The sequence below is a fragment of the Juglans regia genome, chromosome 7, assembly GCF_001411555.2.
Source record: "Juglans regia cultivar Chandler chromosome 7, Walnut 2.0, whole genome shotgun sequence".
In the NCBI taxonomy this organism is placed as follows: Eukaryota; Viridiplantae; Streptophyta; class Magnoliopsida; order Fagales; family Juglandaceae; genus Juglans; species Juglans regia.
This window is the reverse complement of record NC_049907.1, coordinates 8,163,746-8,182,049: the sequence shown is the minus strand read 5'-3', so window position 1 is coordinate 8,182,049 and position 18,304 is coordinate 8,163,746. Positions and strand designations below refer to the sequence as shown.

General features: G+C 36.1%; 1 protein-coding gene across 1 annotated transcript; it reads right to left on the bottom strand.

The window, feature by feature from the left end:
• Positions 1-3,222: 3,222 nt before the first annotated feature.
• Positions 3,223-4,053, bottom strand: LOC108987428. The gene is made up of 3 exons (XM_018960348.1): positions 3,730-4,053; positions 3,605-3,666; positions 3,223-3,484 (listed from the first exon to the last, which is right to left on the bottom strand). Exons 1-3 carry the CDS (start codon positions 4,051-4,053, stop codon positions 3,223-3,225), a joined length of 648 nt encoding a protein of 215 aa, XP_018815893.1.
• Between the last annotated feature and the right edge of the window lie 14,251 nt (positions 4,054-18,304).

Genomic DNA, 18,304 nt, shown 5'->3' with positions numbered 1-18,304 from the left:
CAAAGTTGTGATGTCCATTATTAATGAATGCAATTTGTTTTTTCTAAGGAACAACAATTTTCAAGCCAAGAGTCATAGTACTTTCTCAATGACTAACTTCAAACATTTGGATTAAATTTAATTAACTTAGTTTTCTCTTAGGCTACGCAATCATATAATATTCTTTTTTGAGAGATAAACCAAACTTTTATTGAAAAATAACCCTTAAAGCAAGGAATGAATACATGCAGGATAACCTTCAATGTCTACAATGTCATGTTCTAATCCTAGAGCATTCTTAGCAAGCTCACGTGTTACATTATTGGCTACCCTGCAATAGATGTCACTTATGAGTAATCCAGCACTGCTCCAATTTTCCTCCTCTACAACCACTGCCATAACCACCCTTAAAGCATCTCCTTCCAAGATGACTCGATTTAAGCCCATGTCTGAGTTAACCTTTGCATCTTGAAGAGTAGCTACTGTTTCAGCTAGATGAGCATCGAGATAGAGATCCTTGTGGCTCTAAGAGTTGCTAAGACTTGATCTTGCTAGTCATGAACTACCACTCCAATACCCACTTTGCAATGAGTTTTGCTAATAGAAGCATACCAGTTTACTTTGAATGTATCCCTTGGAGGGGTTGTTCATTGCAAAGTGGGACTTGTGTTGTGTACTGCTAAATGTGGACTCTTGTGAAACACCTCTTTGAAATCCTCCAGATTCTTTTTTGATTGAGCCACTAGTGTGCTGGGATGTATCTCTACACCAAATGCATAAGCATTCCTTCTCTTCCATATTTCACAAGCCACCATTGCAAACTTTTCAGTTTCCTCTACAGTCAGGCAAGTAAAGACACATTCTAACACCTCTTTGAAAGAGCTCCTTTCAATTATGCTTTTTTGAATTCTTCTATAGCACTGTCCCCAAGCATGTTGAGCAGAAACACAACTCCACAATGCATGTTTAGTAGTTTCTTGGCAATCTAAGCAGTTTGGGCAGTTTGGGTTATCAACCATTTTCACCTTAAAAAGACTGACCTTAGTGGGAAGAGCTTCAAGACTAGCCTTCCATTTCAGTGGCCAGATTAACCATGCATTGGTGCTGCTAGATGATTTTCTCTTCACTCTCTCCTGTATCTCTCCTTGAAGGTGATATGCACTCCTAACATAAAATTTTCCATTAGAAGTGCATCTCCAAGCTAGTTTGTCAAGCCTATCACAAGAATTGATTGGGATCTTGCAAATTTCCTCCCCTTTAAAGGTAGAGAATAAAGATTGGATTAGAGGGATATTCAACTGTTTTGTGTTACTGTCTATCAAATTCTTCACCTTGGCATCCTCATGGAGGATCTTGGCTAAGGATTGGATTTTAAAGGATAAAGGGCAAGGGATCTGCATGTCTTTCCAGATCCTTACTAGATCCCTATTACCAACTCTTCATATTAATCATTCTTCAAGAAGAGGCCTTGCTGCCATGAAACTCCGCCAGGTAAATGAGGGATTCCTACCCAACTTGGCTTCAAAAAATTCTCCTCTGGGAAAATATTTTGACTAAAGCACCTTTACTGCCAAGGAATGAGGATTCTGCATATGTTCCAACCTTGTTTTGCTAGCATTGCAAAGTTGAAATTCTCCAAGTCCCTAAACCGAAGTCCACCTGTAGCCTTAGCCTTTCCCATCTATCTCCAACTAACCTAGTGAATTCTGTCCCTCTCCTCACTTTGGCTCCACCAAAAATTTTGTATAACTTTATTGATTTCTCCAAGTAGATTCTTTACGAGCTAGAAAAACCTCATGTTGTATGTTGGTATTTATAGCTTGGATGATAGATTTGAGCAACACTTCTTACCTTCTAGTTATTAATATTGTTTCTGACATTGTCCAAGATGTTCTTCAATGATTTTGATCTTGGCTTATCTATTAAAGTAGGCAATCCAAATACTTGACGCTGGACAAATTAGAGATTATTCTGCTGGCTAGTTTCAATAGATAATTCACAGGGAAGGAAGACAATAGAATTGCCCAAAACATAGAGAAAATAACTCTAATATTCAATTCAAAATTATCAAAATCCAAGAATAATGAAATCAACCCACAATATGGGTTGTAATAGCTAAAAATCAACCATATCACAATTTTATCAAAAATAGTAAAATATCAATAATCACACCAAAAATAAATAATTAATAAAAGAAATAATCTACAAAAAAATCTGGCCCAAATCGGATTCATAATCACTTGCTAAACGAAAAATGAAATATTACCATAAAAAAAATAACTAAAAATAGGAATTCATAGGGGAAAACAGTAGATTTTGGTCTAAAAAAAGATAAACACCAAGCATATCTAGGCAACCAAGACGTGTACATCGAAAAGAGTTTTTCAATTGGGTTCATATGCGCGATTCTGATACTCGTAGCCAAAGTTATGGCTAACCAAAATGTGCCCAAAACTGCACCAATCAAAGAAAGATCATGATTTCCTGCCATCTTTATGCTGATTTGCCACCTCAAGGTATTTCAATTCTATCAACTTGCAATCTGAAAACTCAGCATCATCTTACTCGGATCCTCTTGCATCAGTCGCCCCGAGTTGGAAGGAACTCGCCCTCGATTTCACAGTAGCTTCATCGAAATCCACAAAACAAGGTCTCAGGTGTTTCACATTTAATACATCAGAAGTCTTCAAATGGCTGGGGAGATGCAACTTGTAGGCATTATCATTCATCTTTTATAGAATCTCACAGGGTCCAATCTTCTACTCTTTAAGCTTATTATACTGGCCAATAAGAGAACAATAACGAGTTAATACCACCCAAACAAAATCACCAACATCAAAAAGTACCTGATGATGATGACTATCGGTCTGAACCTTGTACTTGGCATTGCTCTCATGAATGGCCAGCTTCACTTGCTCATAGATGTCCCTAAGATGTTTTGCCATCTCATCAGTTATGTGATTCAAATGACCTACATGTGGAATAGGGGCTAAATTAAGCACACCAGACGGGTTCTGACCATAGACAATCTCAAATGGGCTCAGTCGTGTGGTTCTGTTCTAGGATCTATTTTAGGCGAATTTTGCTTGGGGGAGAGCCAAGTCCCTTTGCTTTGGTTTATTTCCAACCAAACTCCTAAAGATTTCCTAAACTCTGGTTCACCACCTTAGTCTGACCATCTGTCTGGAGATGGTAGACGCTACTGAAATTCAACTTTGTCCCCAGTTGCTCTCATAAACTCCTCTAGAAATAGCTCATGAACTTGATGTCACGATTTGAAGTGACTGACTGGGGAACACTATGTAAACAAACAATCTCCTTAAAGTAAAGATGAGCAATCCGAGCAGCATCCATTGTTATCCTGCAAGCTACAAAATGCGCCATCTTGAAAAACCTGTCAACCACAACCAAAACAGAATCCATGGATCGTTGGGTCTGGGGTAAGCCCAACACAAAATCCATACTGACATCGAACCAAAGGGCTTTAGGAACAGGCAAGGGATGCCTGCATTTGTGAGAACCTCCTTAGACTGCTGACACACATAGCATCTATCCACATAATGAGCCACATCAGTAGTCAATTTGAGCCAATAGTAATCAGAGGAGAACAAGGCCAACGTCTTACCTCACCCAAAGTGGAAATTCATTAATAATCTGCTGCCTCAGTAAACGGTCTGGGATGCACAACTGTAATCCACGAAATAAATAACCATTATGCAAAACAAAATCATTTCGTTGGCCATCAGTTACCTCCCGAAATATCCTCACAAATGAAGGATCTGTTGCATACATGTCACTGAAAACCTCAAATCTTGCAACTCTGGTGCTCATGCTGGTGAGGAATAACGTAGGACGGCTTAGAGTATCTGCTACGCGATTCAAACTTCTTGATTGGTGCCTCAACGAAAATGTGAACTCTTGCAAATATGCTACCCACTTAGTATGTCGCCTACTCAACTTGTGATGGCCATTGATATACTTCAGGGCTTCGTGGTCAATGATAAGAATGAACTCCCTTTGTACCAGGTAGTGACGCCAATACTTTAGGGACTGAATTATGGCAAAGAACTCCATATCATAAGTGGAATAATTCTTCTTCGGCCCTAACAGTTTCTCACTTAAAAAGGCTATCGGTCATCCCTCCTAACTCAAGACATCACCAATGCCAACATCAGATGCATCACAATTGACTTCGAGCAGCTTACCAAAATCTAGAAGTGCTAAAATCAGTGCCTCTGTCATCTTTTGCTTGACAACTGGCCTCTGCCTCCTTAGACCATGGGAAGTCACATCCCTTGAGGCACTTTGTGATAGGAGCAATCAAAGTGCTGAAGTTTATGATGAACTGGCGGTAAAAGGACGCCAATCCATGGAAACTCCTTACATTGTGTAAGGTCTTAGGTTTGGGCCATTCCAAGACCGCATCTATCTTTGACTGATATGCATGAACACCATCAGTAGACACAACAAAACCAAGGAAAGTTACAAAAGTGGTAAAGAAAGAACATTTCTTCTGATTGATGAACAGACGCTATGTTCTCAATATATCAAAAACAACTCAGTGGTGATCAAAGTGTGACGTTCATGTCGGACTATAAATGAGGATATGGTCAAAGTAAACTACAACGAATCTCCCCATAAAAGGTTGTAAAACCTGATGCATAACCTTATGAATGTATTGGGCGCATTAAACAGCCCAAAAGGCATGACCATCCATTCATACAACCCATGCCATGTCTTAAATGTCATCTTCCACTCATCTTCGGATTTTATTATGATCTAGTGGTATCTCCTTTTGAGGTCAATTTTTTAGAAGACCTTAGAACCAGAAAGTTGATCCAACATATCATCCAGGCATGGAATGGAAAACCTGTACTTCATTGTTATTCTATTGATTGCTTTGCTGTCAACACACATACGCCAAGAAGCATCTTTATTTAGTACCAGCGGGACAGAGACTGCACATGGGGCTCATGATGCACGGATGTAGCCCTCTCCAATAACTCCACCACTTGACGCTGCAACTCTTCAGATTTCTTGGGATTGAGGCGATACACAAGTCGATTTGGCAAACTCGACCTTGGAACAAGGTCGATATGATGCTGAATATTCCTCATAGGCGGCAGTCCAGGAAGACGATCTTCTGGCATCAGGTCAAAAAGCTCTACTAGCAACTGCTGCACCTCTGCTAGTAAATTTGGACTTAAGTTTGCTGCACTATTCCCACAAGGCAGCAGAGCGTAAATCACAACTTCATGCTCAATCTCCTATAGAAACCTGAAAATAAAAAGTAGGTTAGTACTATTGGCTGGTAGGGTATGAGTGGTTCCTTCCCGGCAAGGTGCCAATACAATCTACTTCCCTTTGATACTAAGGGAATATGTATTCTTCCACCCATCGTGAACAATACTGCGATCATACTGCCAAGGCCTGCCTAACAATACATGACAAGCATCTATAGATACAACATCACACCGCATTATCAAAATATTTTCTGTCGATAAAAAAAGATACTAGGCATCGCCTATCTACTGTTAACTCACTGCCTTTATTCAGCCACGTCAACTTGTACAGCTTGGGATGATAATCTGTCTTCAACTGTAGTTTCTGGATAGCCTCTTCAAACACCACTTTCTCACAACTACCATTGTCAATGATCATATTGCAGACTTTATCGACATCTGTGCAGGTCATGTGGAAAATATTGGTTCTCAACCAATCGTCCTCTGAATCAACCTTGGGAGTCAGTAGACTCTTGTGAACGACCAAGGTCTCATGGCCATCAGTATACAACACATCTTCATCCTCATCATCATCGTACATAGGCTCTCTCATCTCCTTAGTTTCTTCTACCATGTCTTCCCCACCACGTAAATGCTCTACCTTTGAGTTTGATGGCGATCAGTTTCACTTTGACACGATTTGGGACTTTCTTATAATAAAAAATCCACTCCACTTCATTCAACCAATGAACCCTTGAACCTGTAACGTACCAGAAAACTCGGACAGATCCGCTATGAAACCGAGGTTCCCGTGACGCTCCTCCCTACCATGGTGCTTCCAGAATAGAGCACGACTATGATACAGGTTTTCGAGACTAGAATCAAAATCGTGATCTTCCATCTCACAATCGCCGATATCCTGTGCCATTATACGCCAGGTTAACTCTTCAAGTTACATCTGCAAATCCTTAATCATCACATCTTGAACGCTACGATCACGGTGCGAGACTTCCTCATTCAGAACCTTCCCATGAAGACCATGACCACCAGCCATGGAAACTAATGAGATATCACCCCAAGAAAGATGTTGAAGCTCTGATGCCAACTGACGCTGGACAGAATAGAGATTATTCAGCATGCTAGTTTGAACAGATAAGTCACAAGAAATGAAGACAAGAGAATTGCCTAAAATACAGTGAAAATGACTCTGGTGTTCAATTCATAATTATCAAAATCCAAGAATAATGAAATCAACCCACAAGTCCGGCTATAATAGCTGAAAATCGACCATATCAAAATTTTACCAAAAATAGAAAAATCATAATAATCACACCAAAAATAAATACGTAATAAAAGAAATAATCTACCAAAAATTTGGCCCAAATCAGGTTCATAATCACTTCCTAAACGATAAATGAAATATTACCATAAAAGGTAAAAAATAACTAAAAATAGGGATTCGGTGGGAAAAACAGAAGCTTTTGGCCTAAAAAAGTATGCATACCATGTGCAGTTGGGTGACCATGACGTGTGCGCCGAAAAGAGCTTTTAGAATTGGGGTCATATGTGCGATTCTGATACCCGTAGCCAAAAGTTTGGCCAAAATACCGAAACGTGCCCAAAACTATCCCAATCAAGAAAAGATCATGATTTCCTGCCATATTTATGCTTATCTGCCATCTCAAGATATTTCAGCACCATCAACGTGTAATTTGACAACTCAGCATCAACTGATTCGGATTCTCCTGCATCAATACTTGCATAGGTCTGTGAAGACCGAATGCCAGCTGCTGCAATAATAATGTCTCTTACCTACTACTTTATGTTGTTGTTGGAGAAGATTGAAGTTTTGTCTTTATTAAACTTATGAACAGAGGTTTTGTCATAAACTTCCAATGGATGCATTAGCCTCTTCCACTCTATAGGGTTTTTCTTACAAAATAAAAGACTATGATTTGCAAAAAAAAAAAAACAGATGAATAATGTGTAAAAGACCTAGAGCTATTGGAATTCCTGTTAAGCATGGAACTAAGTGCTTCTAAGCATAGAATAAGAGGTAGGGTGATAAAGCGTCACCCTGTTTGATCTCTCTCGAAGGTTTGAATGCTTGGTGGGGTGTACCATTGATGAGGATGGAGTAGGAAACAATCCTTACACATCTCATTATCAAATCAATCCATTTATCAGCAAATCCCAGTTTATGTATTACTATAGCCAAAAAATTTCATTCCACCCAATCATATACTTTGCTTATGTCTAACTTTAGAGCCATAAAACCATATTTGTGCCCTCTCATCCTGTTGTGCATGGTATGCATTTTTTCATAGGCAAAATGATGTTGTTTGAGATCAACCTTCCTGGGATAAATGCACTATGAGTTGGAGAGATAATAGTAGGTAATATTGTGAGATCTCTAATTTTTACTTGCGTTTTAAATCCATATTATTATTAAATTGGGGTGTTATTTTGTTATTTTAATTGATTAATGTGTTATTTTAATTATTTTTGTAGTGTTTTATTTGGGCTTGTGTTTATGTGTTACTGGTTGTGGGCTGTGTGTGTTGTGTTGCAATTTTGGACCCAACCCGTGTGAGATAGCCCAGCCCGAGTGTGTGTAAAACCTAAATCTTGTGCAGCAGAGCCCAGCCCATGCGCCAGCTTGAGCCCAACCCATGCGCCTGTTTAACCCAGCCCAGCCCAAAGCCCATCTCGTGCGGTTCAAAAACCCAGCCCCTCCCCTTAGTTGAACAGCGCCGTTTTGGTCAAGGGGTGCTAGGGCTCCATCATTTCTTCTCCTTTGCGCTGCACGCCTCTTCTTCTTCTAACTTCTTCTTCTTCTACCTTCTGATTTCTTCTCCTTCTAGCAAACTGCTGAATCATTTTTCTCCTTCTCCAATCAAAACATTGCCAAGTATTGCAGCCCATGCCGCAGCCACCACCTCCTTTTCTCCACCTCATGGTGGCTCGGTGTCGTTCGGTGGAGGCTCCAAAAAAGCTCACTGTCGAGCTGCCATTGCTCACAGCCACCACCACCTTCCACCATTCCTGTAAGTAGCTCCATGTTGGCTGGTGGAGCGATATGCTGTCCAGCTGCCGTGCCACGCGTCAACACAAAATTCTTCTTCTCTTCCATGGCTTGTGCTGCCGGTTTCTTCCTCTCCACCCGTGCGACACGCACAGCTCCTCAACTGCCACATTTGGCCTATAAATAGGCCACAGGTTCCTCAAGTTTTGTGCTTCCGAAATTTCCTCCTCCTTTTTATTTTAAGCTCTTTCAGTGTTTAGTATTTTGGTCTTTGAATTTTTGAAGGAACCCAAGTGATTATGTAGCTTTGCTGAGTGCTTTTTGATTCTGAAATTGTGAGTTTTGGGGTGTTAAATCTGAGAGGTTGAGGTTTAGCCATGCTTAGTTTTGTTCCAAATTGTGGAAATTTTACTCAGTTTGTTGCTTGTTGTCGTGTATTAAAACCCATTTTTGGGCACTGTTCCGCCGTGTGTCGCCACCTTGAGCAACACCCTTTCGCTTGATCTTTCTGATTATTCACAATCTTCGTGCGTATGTAATTTCCCAGTTTTATAATATAATTGTTGTAATTGTATTTTGTAAACTGTGGTTTCTGTTGTACTGTTGATTGTACTGATCTGTTGGATTTGGGCCTTGGGCCGTTGAAGCGTTCAATTGTATTAAATTGTAGTTGTTCGAATTGGGCCTTGGGCCGGTTTGGAGGACGGGATTTCACTTATATTTGTAAAATGATGAAATTGTAAATGAATGGATATTTTTATGTAAATGAATTATTCAATTATATATTTTAGTTAATTGTGAAATGTATATTTATCGTTTATTAAATTGTGCGGTGATGTCACGTTGTCTGTTGGAAATTGATATTATTGCATGGGTGCATGTGTTTCACGACCCCAAGTCGAGATGGGGCATTATCTCGGTGGAGCTCCTCTGGTCACTCGGGAGCGTAACAGACTGACGTGACGTCCCCTGAGTTGTCGCAAGGCGACGACGAGAAGGACGGGACGGTAACGCTCTAGTACCGATTCTGTGACCTTTGGCTGGCGAGGTTAGAGGATACTTGGTCATGTACACGCTAGGCGCGGAACTGGGCATCGCTCGTTACGAAGTCTCATGCACGAACGTTACCCGTGATGTGACAATGAGAGCCAAGTCGTGCGGACGGTCCATATGGGAGACCTTGGCACATGCTTTTTAATTAATGGTTATGATTGGACCAAAAATGAGATTTTTGGCGTGAGTGGTTAAAAAGGGTATTTTGAAAAAAAGAAAATGAGATGTTGTTTTGCATATTATGTCTGTATGGGGACGCGTGTTATTTCTATTTATCTCTTAGATGTTATTTTGGTTAATTACTTGCTGAGATGTCATAATCTCATTGTGGTGTTTTACCCTACGATTCCATCTTATGGTGCCGTAGAGTCTGACGCAGAGCCCGAGTATGAGCCTGAGGGATCAGCTCCGGCGGAGGTTTGACTTGCTGAGTTACTATTCAGCTTTATGGGATTTGTTTCCCTTATGTTATTTCATGTTTTTAATTTATCTGTCGGATGACTGTTTAATCCTTGTAAAGTTACTTTTCTGTTTTTGAACAATTCTGGTACTTAATAAAGAAAGACATTTTTATTTCTCCGCTGCGAATATTATTTTGTACACTTATTGCATGTTGTACACACTCTGAGCACTGGTCGTTGGGGTGCATGATCCGTGTGGTCATCATCCCGGTGTCACAAATTCCACTAAAATAACATGTGGAGGTCGAGGGTGCCACAAATATGGTCTTCAGCCTGTTAGCCAATACTTTTGCAACAATTTTATACAGCACATTGCACAAACTTATTGATTTGTAATTTGAGACAAGCACAAGAACTTTCTTCTTCGGTATAAGAGCTATCAAAGTATCATTTATTCCCTTTGACCAAAGCCCTTTGTTAAGAATATCAAGAATTGAGTTACATACACCATGCCTTATTATATTCCAATGGCCATGATAGAAGCAAGTTGGAAAGCCATCCGGGCCTTGTGAGCTCAAACAATTCATGCTAAATATGGCCTTTTTAACTTCACTAGCATTAAACTCCTAGGTGAGACTCTTTTTCATTTCATTAGTTACACAAGCAGCCAAGGGTACAAGGGATTCCTCCAATGCAGAAGGGTGTGAAGTGGAGAATAAATTGTGGAAATAGGAGTGGGATGACCTGCTAATGTCTTGAGGGTTTGTTGCCATGTTCTCCTCCCTATCTGAGATTCTAGTGATGGTGTTCATCCTCCTCCTCTGACTTGTACACAAGTGAAAATATTTAGTATTCTGTCACCCTCCTATAGCCTTTTTTTTTTTTTTTTTGGGGCTCTTTGTCTCCATTTAAGATCTTCCTCTTCCAGTCTAACCCCTACTTCTCTTAGTAGCTCTTTAACTTGTTGAATGTAATCTTCTTTGTTAGAGATTTGCAATGACTTTATCATATTCATCTTATGCTTGATGGCACCCCTTTGTCCGTGCAGAACTTCTTTGCTCCACAAAATAAGGTTGTGGTGGCATCTGTTCAGTCATTCTCTTGTAGAAACAATCTTACTACTAGGGTGAGAGGAATCTTCCCAAGCCTTTTTTACAACCTCACGACAATCTTCTCTTCTTGCCCAACTAGCTTTATATCTAAAAGGCTTCCTTTGTGGTCCACTAGCTTTAGTGTGGTTGCTGGCATAGATTAGAAGAGGGCAACGATAAGAACTTTAGGCTGCAAGAACATTGACTTTGGTATGGATAAATGTATTGATCCATGCACTATTACCAAGTGGTCTGTCCAAACTTTCTTTTGTATAGCCAGCACCTTCCCTATTATTGCACCATGTGTACTTCAACCCATCAAAACCCAAGCATCTCAGCCCACACTCTTCTATTGCTCCTCTTAATCCTTCCATTTGCATATAGGGTCGTGTAGCCCCACCGTATTTCTTATCTTGAGTGAGAATTTCATTGAAATCCCCCATGCATAGCCATGATAGGTTACCAGGTGGACTTAGAAGATTTAGAGCCTCCAACTCTCATCTCTTTTGGCAGTAACAAGATTGCCATAGAACCCAGTTAAACACCATTTTCCATTGTCTTGTTATTTATCTGCCATTAGTGAAATGTGACTTTGGGAATAAATGTCTAGATGAACTTGAAACTGGTCCTTCCACCTGAATGTCAATCCCTCACTCCATCCCTTGTTATCCACCATAAAGCTCTTATCAAACCCCAACGTGTTCCTTAGCCTCATTACTTTGTCACTTCCACATTTTGTCTCTATTAAAAAGACAAAATCTGGGTGCTTCTCTTTCACTAGGTGGTGAAGTTTGCGAAGTTTCTGATGGTTCCCAAACCCTCGACACTTTCAACTTAAGAGGATCATTGGGCCTGGAGGGGCTGCTTAGCTGAGCAGCATCCGCCAATACTATTTGCTCTTGGAGTCCAACTGATATATCACCTCTGAGCTTTTTAGAAGAATATCAAGACTATCATCAATATCCATGAGGACCAATTCCCTTTTCTTTATGTTGTCAAGCAATGCAAGTCCCATGGGATTATCCCTATCAGACAAAACTACTTTGGGTTCTCCCTGGCTTTACGTTTCCAACTGGCCATCTTTTTTCAGTTTCCCAGCAAAGGTTTGGAGCTTCTTTCTTGGTTCTAGATAACATGTTCTTGACTTGCAGGTTGTTTGGTGAGCATAAAATGATTAGACGTTAAATTAATCACTTTCTCATCCAAACCTCCAATATCCTTATACATTTTGTGGCAAACAGATCAAATTACTTGTTTCTCTAGTATTAACGGAAAATTTCTTGCAAGAGAGGAGCTTGATTGATCCTGTATCCGACATTCCTTTTGGGGGGTGATCGTCCTCTTGATTCTGTATAATTTCCTTGGTAGTCTTTCCTTTTCTGGAGTCATTGAAGCCCTCGTCGGAAAAACTTGTAGGTCGTGGCTCAGAATTCTGTTCCTGACCCTTATCACCACATTTTTTCCAACTACCAAAACCAAATGAAATGGCTGCACTTGCTCTAAGCCAGGATCCATATTGATTGTGCAAATTCTCTACCGTAATCGGGAGATGCTGCAGTAGATCATAGGGTTGCACCAATGCGATGTCACAAAATTTTCGTTCCTTTATGAACATTCAAGTGGCTTTTGCACCGATGGCTAAATTTTTTAAAAAAAAAAAAAATGGTGGGTCTATGGATTATTGTTGGTAAATGACTGACGGCCATGAGTTTGGTAGTGATCATTTCCGAGTGGTAATGGATCTGATTTTAATTTTTTTTTTAAGGTAGAAGAATATTTCAACTCTTTTAGGCAAAGCAATAAGATAAGTTATTGACCAACGGATGGTCTATATATCATAGTTTTGCTGCCATTGGATAAGTATATATTGATTGTTTTATCGGCATATGGGACCTACATCTTGACAGTGAAGGTTATATTTGGGTATAAAAATTATTTTATTTTATTTTATTATTATAATTTTTTTAAATTTTTATATAAAATATAATAAATAATTTAACTTTTTTAAATTTAAAATAATAAAAATATTAAAAAATAATATTTTAATAAAATTTTATTTAAATTTTATCTCAATTCATCTCATCTCAATTAATAACGATTTAATAATATTTTATTTAATTTTTAATTTTTATTTAATTCATAAAATAAAATAGGGATAGGCAGCACGCGGGACTCGCTAACAATCATTTTGAAGTTGGATTTGAGACACGACTTGTTGGAATTTTTTGATTGATGGCTTGGGAATCTGTAGGAGTGTCAATGTATTTATTTGCTCAGAGAAGTTGTTCTGAAAGCTATAGAAAGTCATTTTCCACCGTACGAGAATGAAAACTTCTACAATAATGACTTATAGACGAGAAGTGGGAAGGGAGACAAGTGAAGGATCAGGAGATCCATCCCCCACTCAATTTGGTACCATAAAGTCTTTGCAAGGGAGAGACAAAGAGGTAAGAGAAAAAGGAAAAAAAAACTGTAAAAAGAGATGACAAAATATAGAAGTTTTACTTTCTAAAGAAAGGCCACTTAGGGCAAGTTTTAAATATAAGATAAAATATAAAATTCTCATCTCATCTCATCTCATCATTACATCTTTTTTAAATCTCTATATAAAATATAATAAACAATTCAACTTTTTCAAATTCCAATACACATTTTTCAAATCTTAAAATAATAATAATATTAAAACATAATATTTTAAACTTCAAAACAAAATACAAAATTCTCATCTCACCTCCCAAACCTGCCCTAGTTGATTCTCATTTAAAAGGAGATAAATAATATTTATAATCACGGGTGTATAAGTGTCATACAGTCATTTTAAAAAAAAATGAATAAATATAAAATTTATATGAAAATAAATTAATTTTTTAATAATAAATTATATTCTTTTCCAAAACAACTGAACGATATTTATGTACTTTATAACTATACATAGTATTACTCTTTAAATTAATGACATTCAGCAAGCATTCTATCAATTTATAGTCAAATCTAAGCAATTATCATGTGCATGCATGCATAAGTCATGCTACACTCACCGAAGCATAGCTCCACAAATTTTTTGGATAAGACAATTTGACATTTTTTTTCATTCATATATTTTTTATACCTAACATTTAAAAAAAATTACAATATCATTAAAAAAAAACATTCCTTAATCGTTAAATAAATAAAAAATTACATCAAGACCCATTCTCAAAACAACTAGCATTTTTTATCATTGCATACTTTGGTGCGGTTGGATATTGAACTGAGTTAAGATGAGATGATAAAATATTATTAAAATATTATTATTTATTATTTTGAGATTAGAAAAAGTTGAATTGTTTATTATATTTTGTGTTAAAATTTAAAAAAATTATAATGATGAGTTGAGATGAATTTAACTTCCAAACGAAACAATCTCTTGATCTCCATCCCTTTAATTCCTCCCCTCTAGATTTTTGAGAATATTCTATTTAATTGATTTTTAGCATTCATAATTTTATTTTTCAAATCTAATGGTAATTACTCTATAAATATGGTATTTTAAATACCAAGACGATGAATATTTTGAAGCTGAAATCAATAACATCTAATATGGTAAAATCATCACCATTAAATTTGAAAATAATTGTTGGGATTTGACCACCTGTGGTAGGATATCATCTTAAGAATGATATCGTATATACAGTGTACAAGTCTTTCGTACGTATTTAAAAAAATAAATAAATAAATTTGTAATTTACAGGAAAATTTATTATTTTAATATATAATACATCCTACTTTTTTTTTAAAAAAAGTGCAAGACTTACCTACCTTAAAATTATATAAAACATTACTCTAAAAATGATAAGGGTCACTCGTCTAACTCTAACCAAAGCTCAAGGCCTTTGAATCCAAAACTTTAAAAATCGAAGTATTAAAATTTAAAATAAAAAAATAACTCTACACGATAGTTGTACAAATTCTCTCGTGATATGTATAGACATTTCTTTAAAAGAACGAAAACATTGATATTAACTTTTTTATTTTACTCTTGGACCCACAGTTCTAAAAAAGTTTAGAAAGATATCCCCGTTGCTTTATTACAATGAAAACTATTTATAAATAAAAAATTTATTTACAATTACTTTTATATATTTTTTGTACACTTTATTATTATAATTGACTGTATTATTTTTTTTAAAAATATAAAATAATTGTTTTCATCAATATATCAATAAAATATATAAAAAATATCCAAACCACCTTTCTTAAGGTAAAGTCAGAATGAAAATGCGTGTTTAGAATTTTAAAAAATTGTTAAATATACCAAGAAATCAAATAAAATTAAAATTAAAAATAGACATAGGTTGATGCGATACACTAAATTATAAAATTTATTTATTTTAATATAAAATAAATTTAACATATTACAATAAAAATATTGTTATTTAAATGCATTTATACATTATAAAAAAATTACTTATTTATAATCAGTTATTTTTAATAAAATAGTTATTTTCAATTAAAATGAGTCTATTTTTATCGTAAATAATTATTTTTATCACAAAAAAATCATAAATATCTATTTTTCCACATTATTTATATTGTATAATTTAATTTATAAAATTTAAAATTTATTTTTTAAATCAAATTATATGTAATATATAATATCGAGCCTTCGAATAGAATTATAATTTATTATACCACAAAAAACAAGTCTTTTTAGGAGTTTAGTTCGTGGGATGTTTATAGACGCAGTATTTCTGATCTCCGTGTTCTATAGTCCTGTGAAAAATTAGAGAAATGATATTTATAATTATAAATATTTAAGTATTGTATAGTTATTATAAAAAAAATAAATAAATATAAAATTTATATAAATAAATTAATTTTTTATAAATAAATTTTACTTTTTTTTAAAATAATTATATGACGTTTGTATATTTCAATTATGAAAAATTCTAAATATAAGCCCCACACCTTGTACACCCATTTAAAAACATGTGATTTTACTTTTTTATCCTCATATTTCATATTGAATTCAATATGAAATATGAAGATAAAAAAATAAAATCACATACTTTTAAATAGATGTGCAGGATGTGAGGCTTCTTTGTAGCACAACTCTTCAATTATACGTATCATTACTCGAAAGATAAACATACAAACAAAAAACAATTATGAAAAACAGTGCTAGTTTGTCGGTCTTTGCCAATTTTTTTATTTTTCTTTTTTTCTGTTGAAAAGTTGAGTCTTAGCCATGACTCTTGTAGCTGAGGTACAAGTTACAACATCATCTCACATTGGAGCAATTGAAAATGCAGAAAGGAAAGAGAAATTCCTCCTCTCTCTCTCTCTCTCTCTCTCACGCACTCACATACACAGGTACACATACCGGCATCTAGCCGCAGTGGCCCTGCAAGTTCGCATGAGAGAGAGCCCTGCACGTATATGATCAGAGTTTGATCTGTCAAAACCCAGTTGAGTTTTGAGAACTGATAGCAAAACTTGATTCACGGGCACAGCCATAGCCATTCCTTTATAAAACTCCACTGCTCAAGGTACCTAATCAACTTGACCATTTAGAAACCCAGGTTTTATTTTCGTGGGAGAAATCCCATCCAGGAGTACTATCAGCGCAACTCTCAAATGCAGCTGCTGAACCAGTCTCGCCCAATATCTGACAAAACCGCCTCCAACTACCCTGCGCCTCTGCACAACTTTTCTCTGAACTTACAAAGATTCTTTTTCCATCCTATCAGATTGATCTTTATCTCTTTCTTTCTTGTTCTATCCTATCTTTGCAGAAAAATGCATTCAGATTTAGGTTTAGGGTTGAACATGATTTCCATGTGCATTTCGATCTTTCTCCCTGCATTCCATCAACCCTAAATCTCGTTTCTCTTCCATCTAACTAACTATTTTCTATCGCTCTGATTCTGGGTAATTGATCCGACACCCATGATTTAGATAGGCCATCTTTTACAAGAACGAATGAAAATCTACAAGGTCAGTTCGGTTCGATTAATATTGTCCTATATATATATATGTTAGGATTTTTAGGGTTTTCAGCAGATAATAAGGCTGTATCTGGGAGTAGAAGCTCAAGTTTAGTGCTTTCATATCACCACAGCAGAAGTACTTCTGTCGGAGCCCAAAGGCTATTCTGGTTCGAAAGCAGATTGAAGTTTTCCTATTTACTCTGCTATATATATTCAAGTCCAGGCCGACATTGCTGCTAACAATACAAACCAGTTCGTATTGATCTCTTAATGTTTTATGCAGTTGCCATTTTTAAGCAACAGAGCGGTAAAATCTGAAATCTTATTTTTTCCAAAACAAAAACTCCATTTAATTGGGAAATCAAAATTTTCTATTGAGAGTGAAGCTGTTTTCTAATATTCTTTATTTTCATCCTGTTTTCATGTTCGTCTTCTACTTTATACATGGTATAATATATTGATCGCAATCTGTTTCTTGATGAAGACTTTCCCTTCCTGGATCGACAATCTTGGTTAATTTGTTTTGTTCTTGTTGATGATCATCGATGTATGATACTTTGTCAATCACATTTTTCAAAGGCATTTATAATTATAACTACAGTGTTTATTGCATAACTCAATCTTAATCACTATCTCTTCCATTCTGTTTCAGTTTTCGCTTTCATTCACGATCTTGGCCTTTATATATATGCCAGATATATAGAAACCAATGCATGGCAGAAATAGAAGAAAACCTAGAAAGTAGGTAGAGAAGTCAAGTTAAAAAAAGTTGTGTTTTTTCTTTGATTCTTTGCAGAGCGGAAGATCATCAAATCTAGTAACAAAAAAATGAGTACTGATCTATATATAGATGATCATGTGATCTGTTGATAATCATTGAAAAGAAGCAGCGCTACAGTCTGGTCCAATAAATAGTGGAAAACAAAAACATTTGCAGAAAACAAAAAACAAAAGGATAAAAAGGTTGTCATCTCTGCTATAAATTAAGGACGCGCCAGTAATAAGATATATATGTTAATGGGATGGGAAAGATCCAGATCATCATCATGTGTGAGATGACATTCCGAAATAATTCCCACAGACCACAGTTTTTTTAGTCTTGGATTCGTTGTTCTTTTGGATTATATGTATTAATTAAGCAAAAAACTTTACACCAAACCGATGGAGATTTGTAGAAAACTTACTAATATTGCTAGTGTCATGATAGCTGATCTATTGCTTTAACAGAGGGATTGGAAAAACAAATTAATCTCTCTCAAATCCATCCAGCCTGAAACTAATGGTGTTTTATGGCAGAAAACAGAGCCTACAGGATATATATATATATATATATATATATATATATAGCTTTGCTACACAACTTCCACCACATTCCACACTCCACACTTTTTTAAATTTTTTAAATTTTTAATATTTTTTTTAAAATTTTTTTAAAATTTATTCTTTTTAAATTATTTCAAATTTTTTATTCATTATTCATATAATAAATATTTAATAAAAGAAAAAAATAATAAAAATTAAAAATAATGTGGAGTGTGGAGGTTGTGTGAATAGTAGGAAGTTG

Excerpts from the sequence above, each read along its gene's own strand:
- LOC108987428 (XM_018960348.1), bottom strand. The coding sequence starts at position 4,053 with ATGGAGTTCTTTGCCATAATTCAGTCCCTAAAGTATTGGCGTCACTAC. Across the intron at positions 3,667-3,729 it reads TTGTGAGGATATTTCGGGAG|TTGTGCATCCCAGACCGTTT; the intron begins GTAACTGATGGC and ends CGTGGATTACAG. Across the intron at positions 3,485-3,604 it reads GAATTTCCACTTTGGGTGAG|GCATCCCTTGCCTGTTCCTA; the intron begins GTAAGACGTTGG and ends TCACAAATGCAG.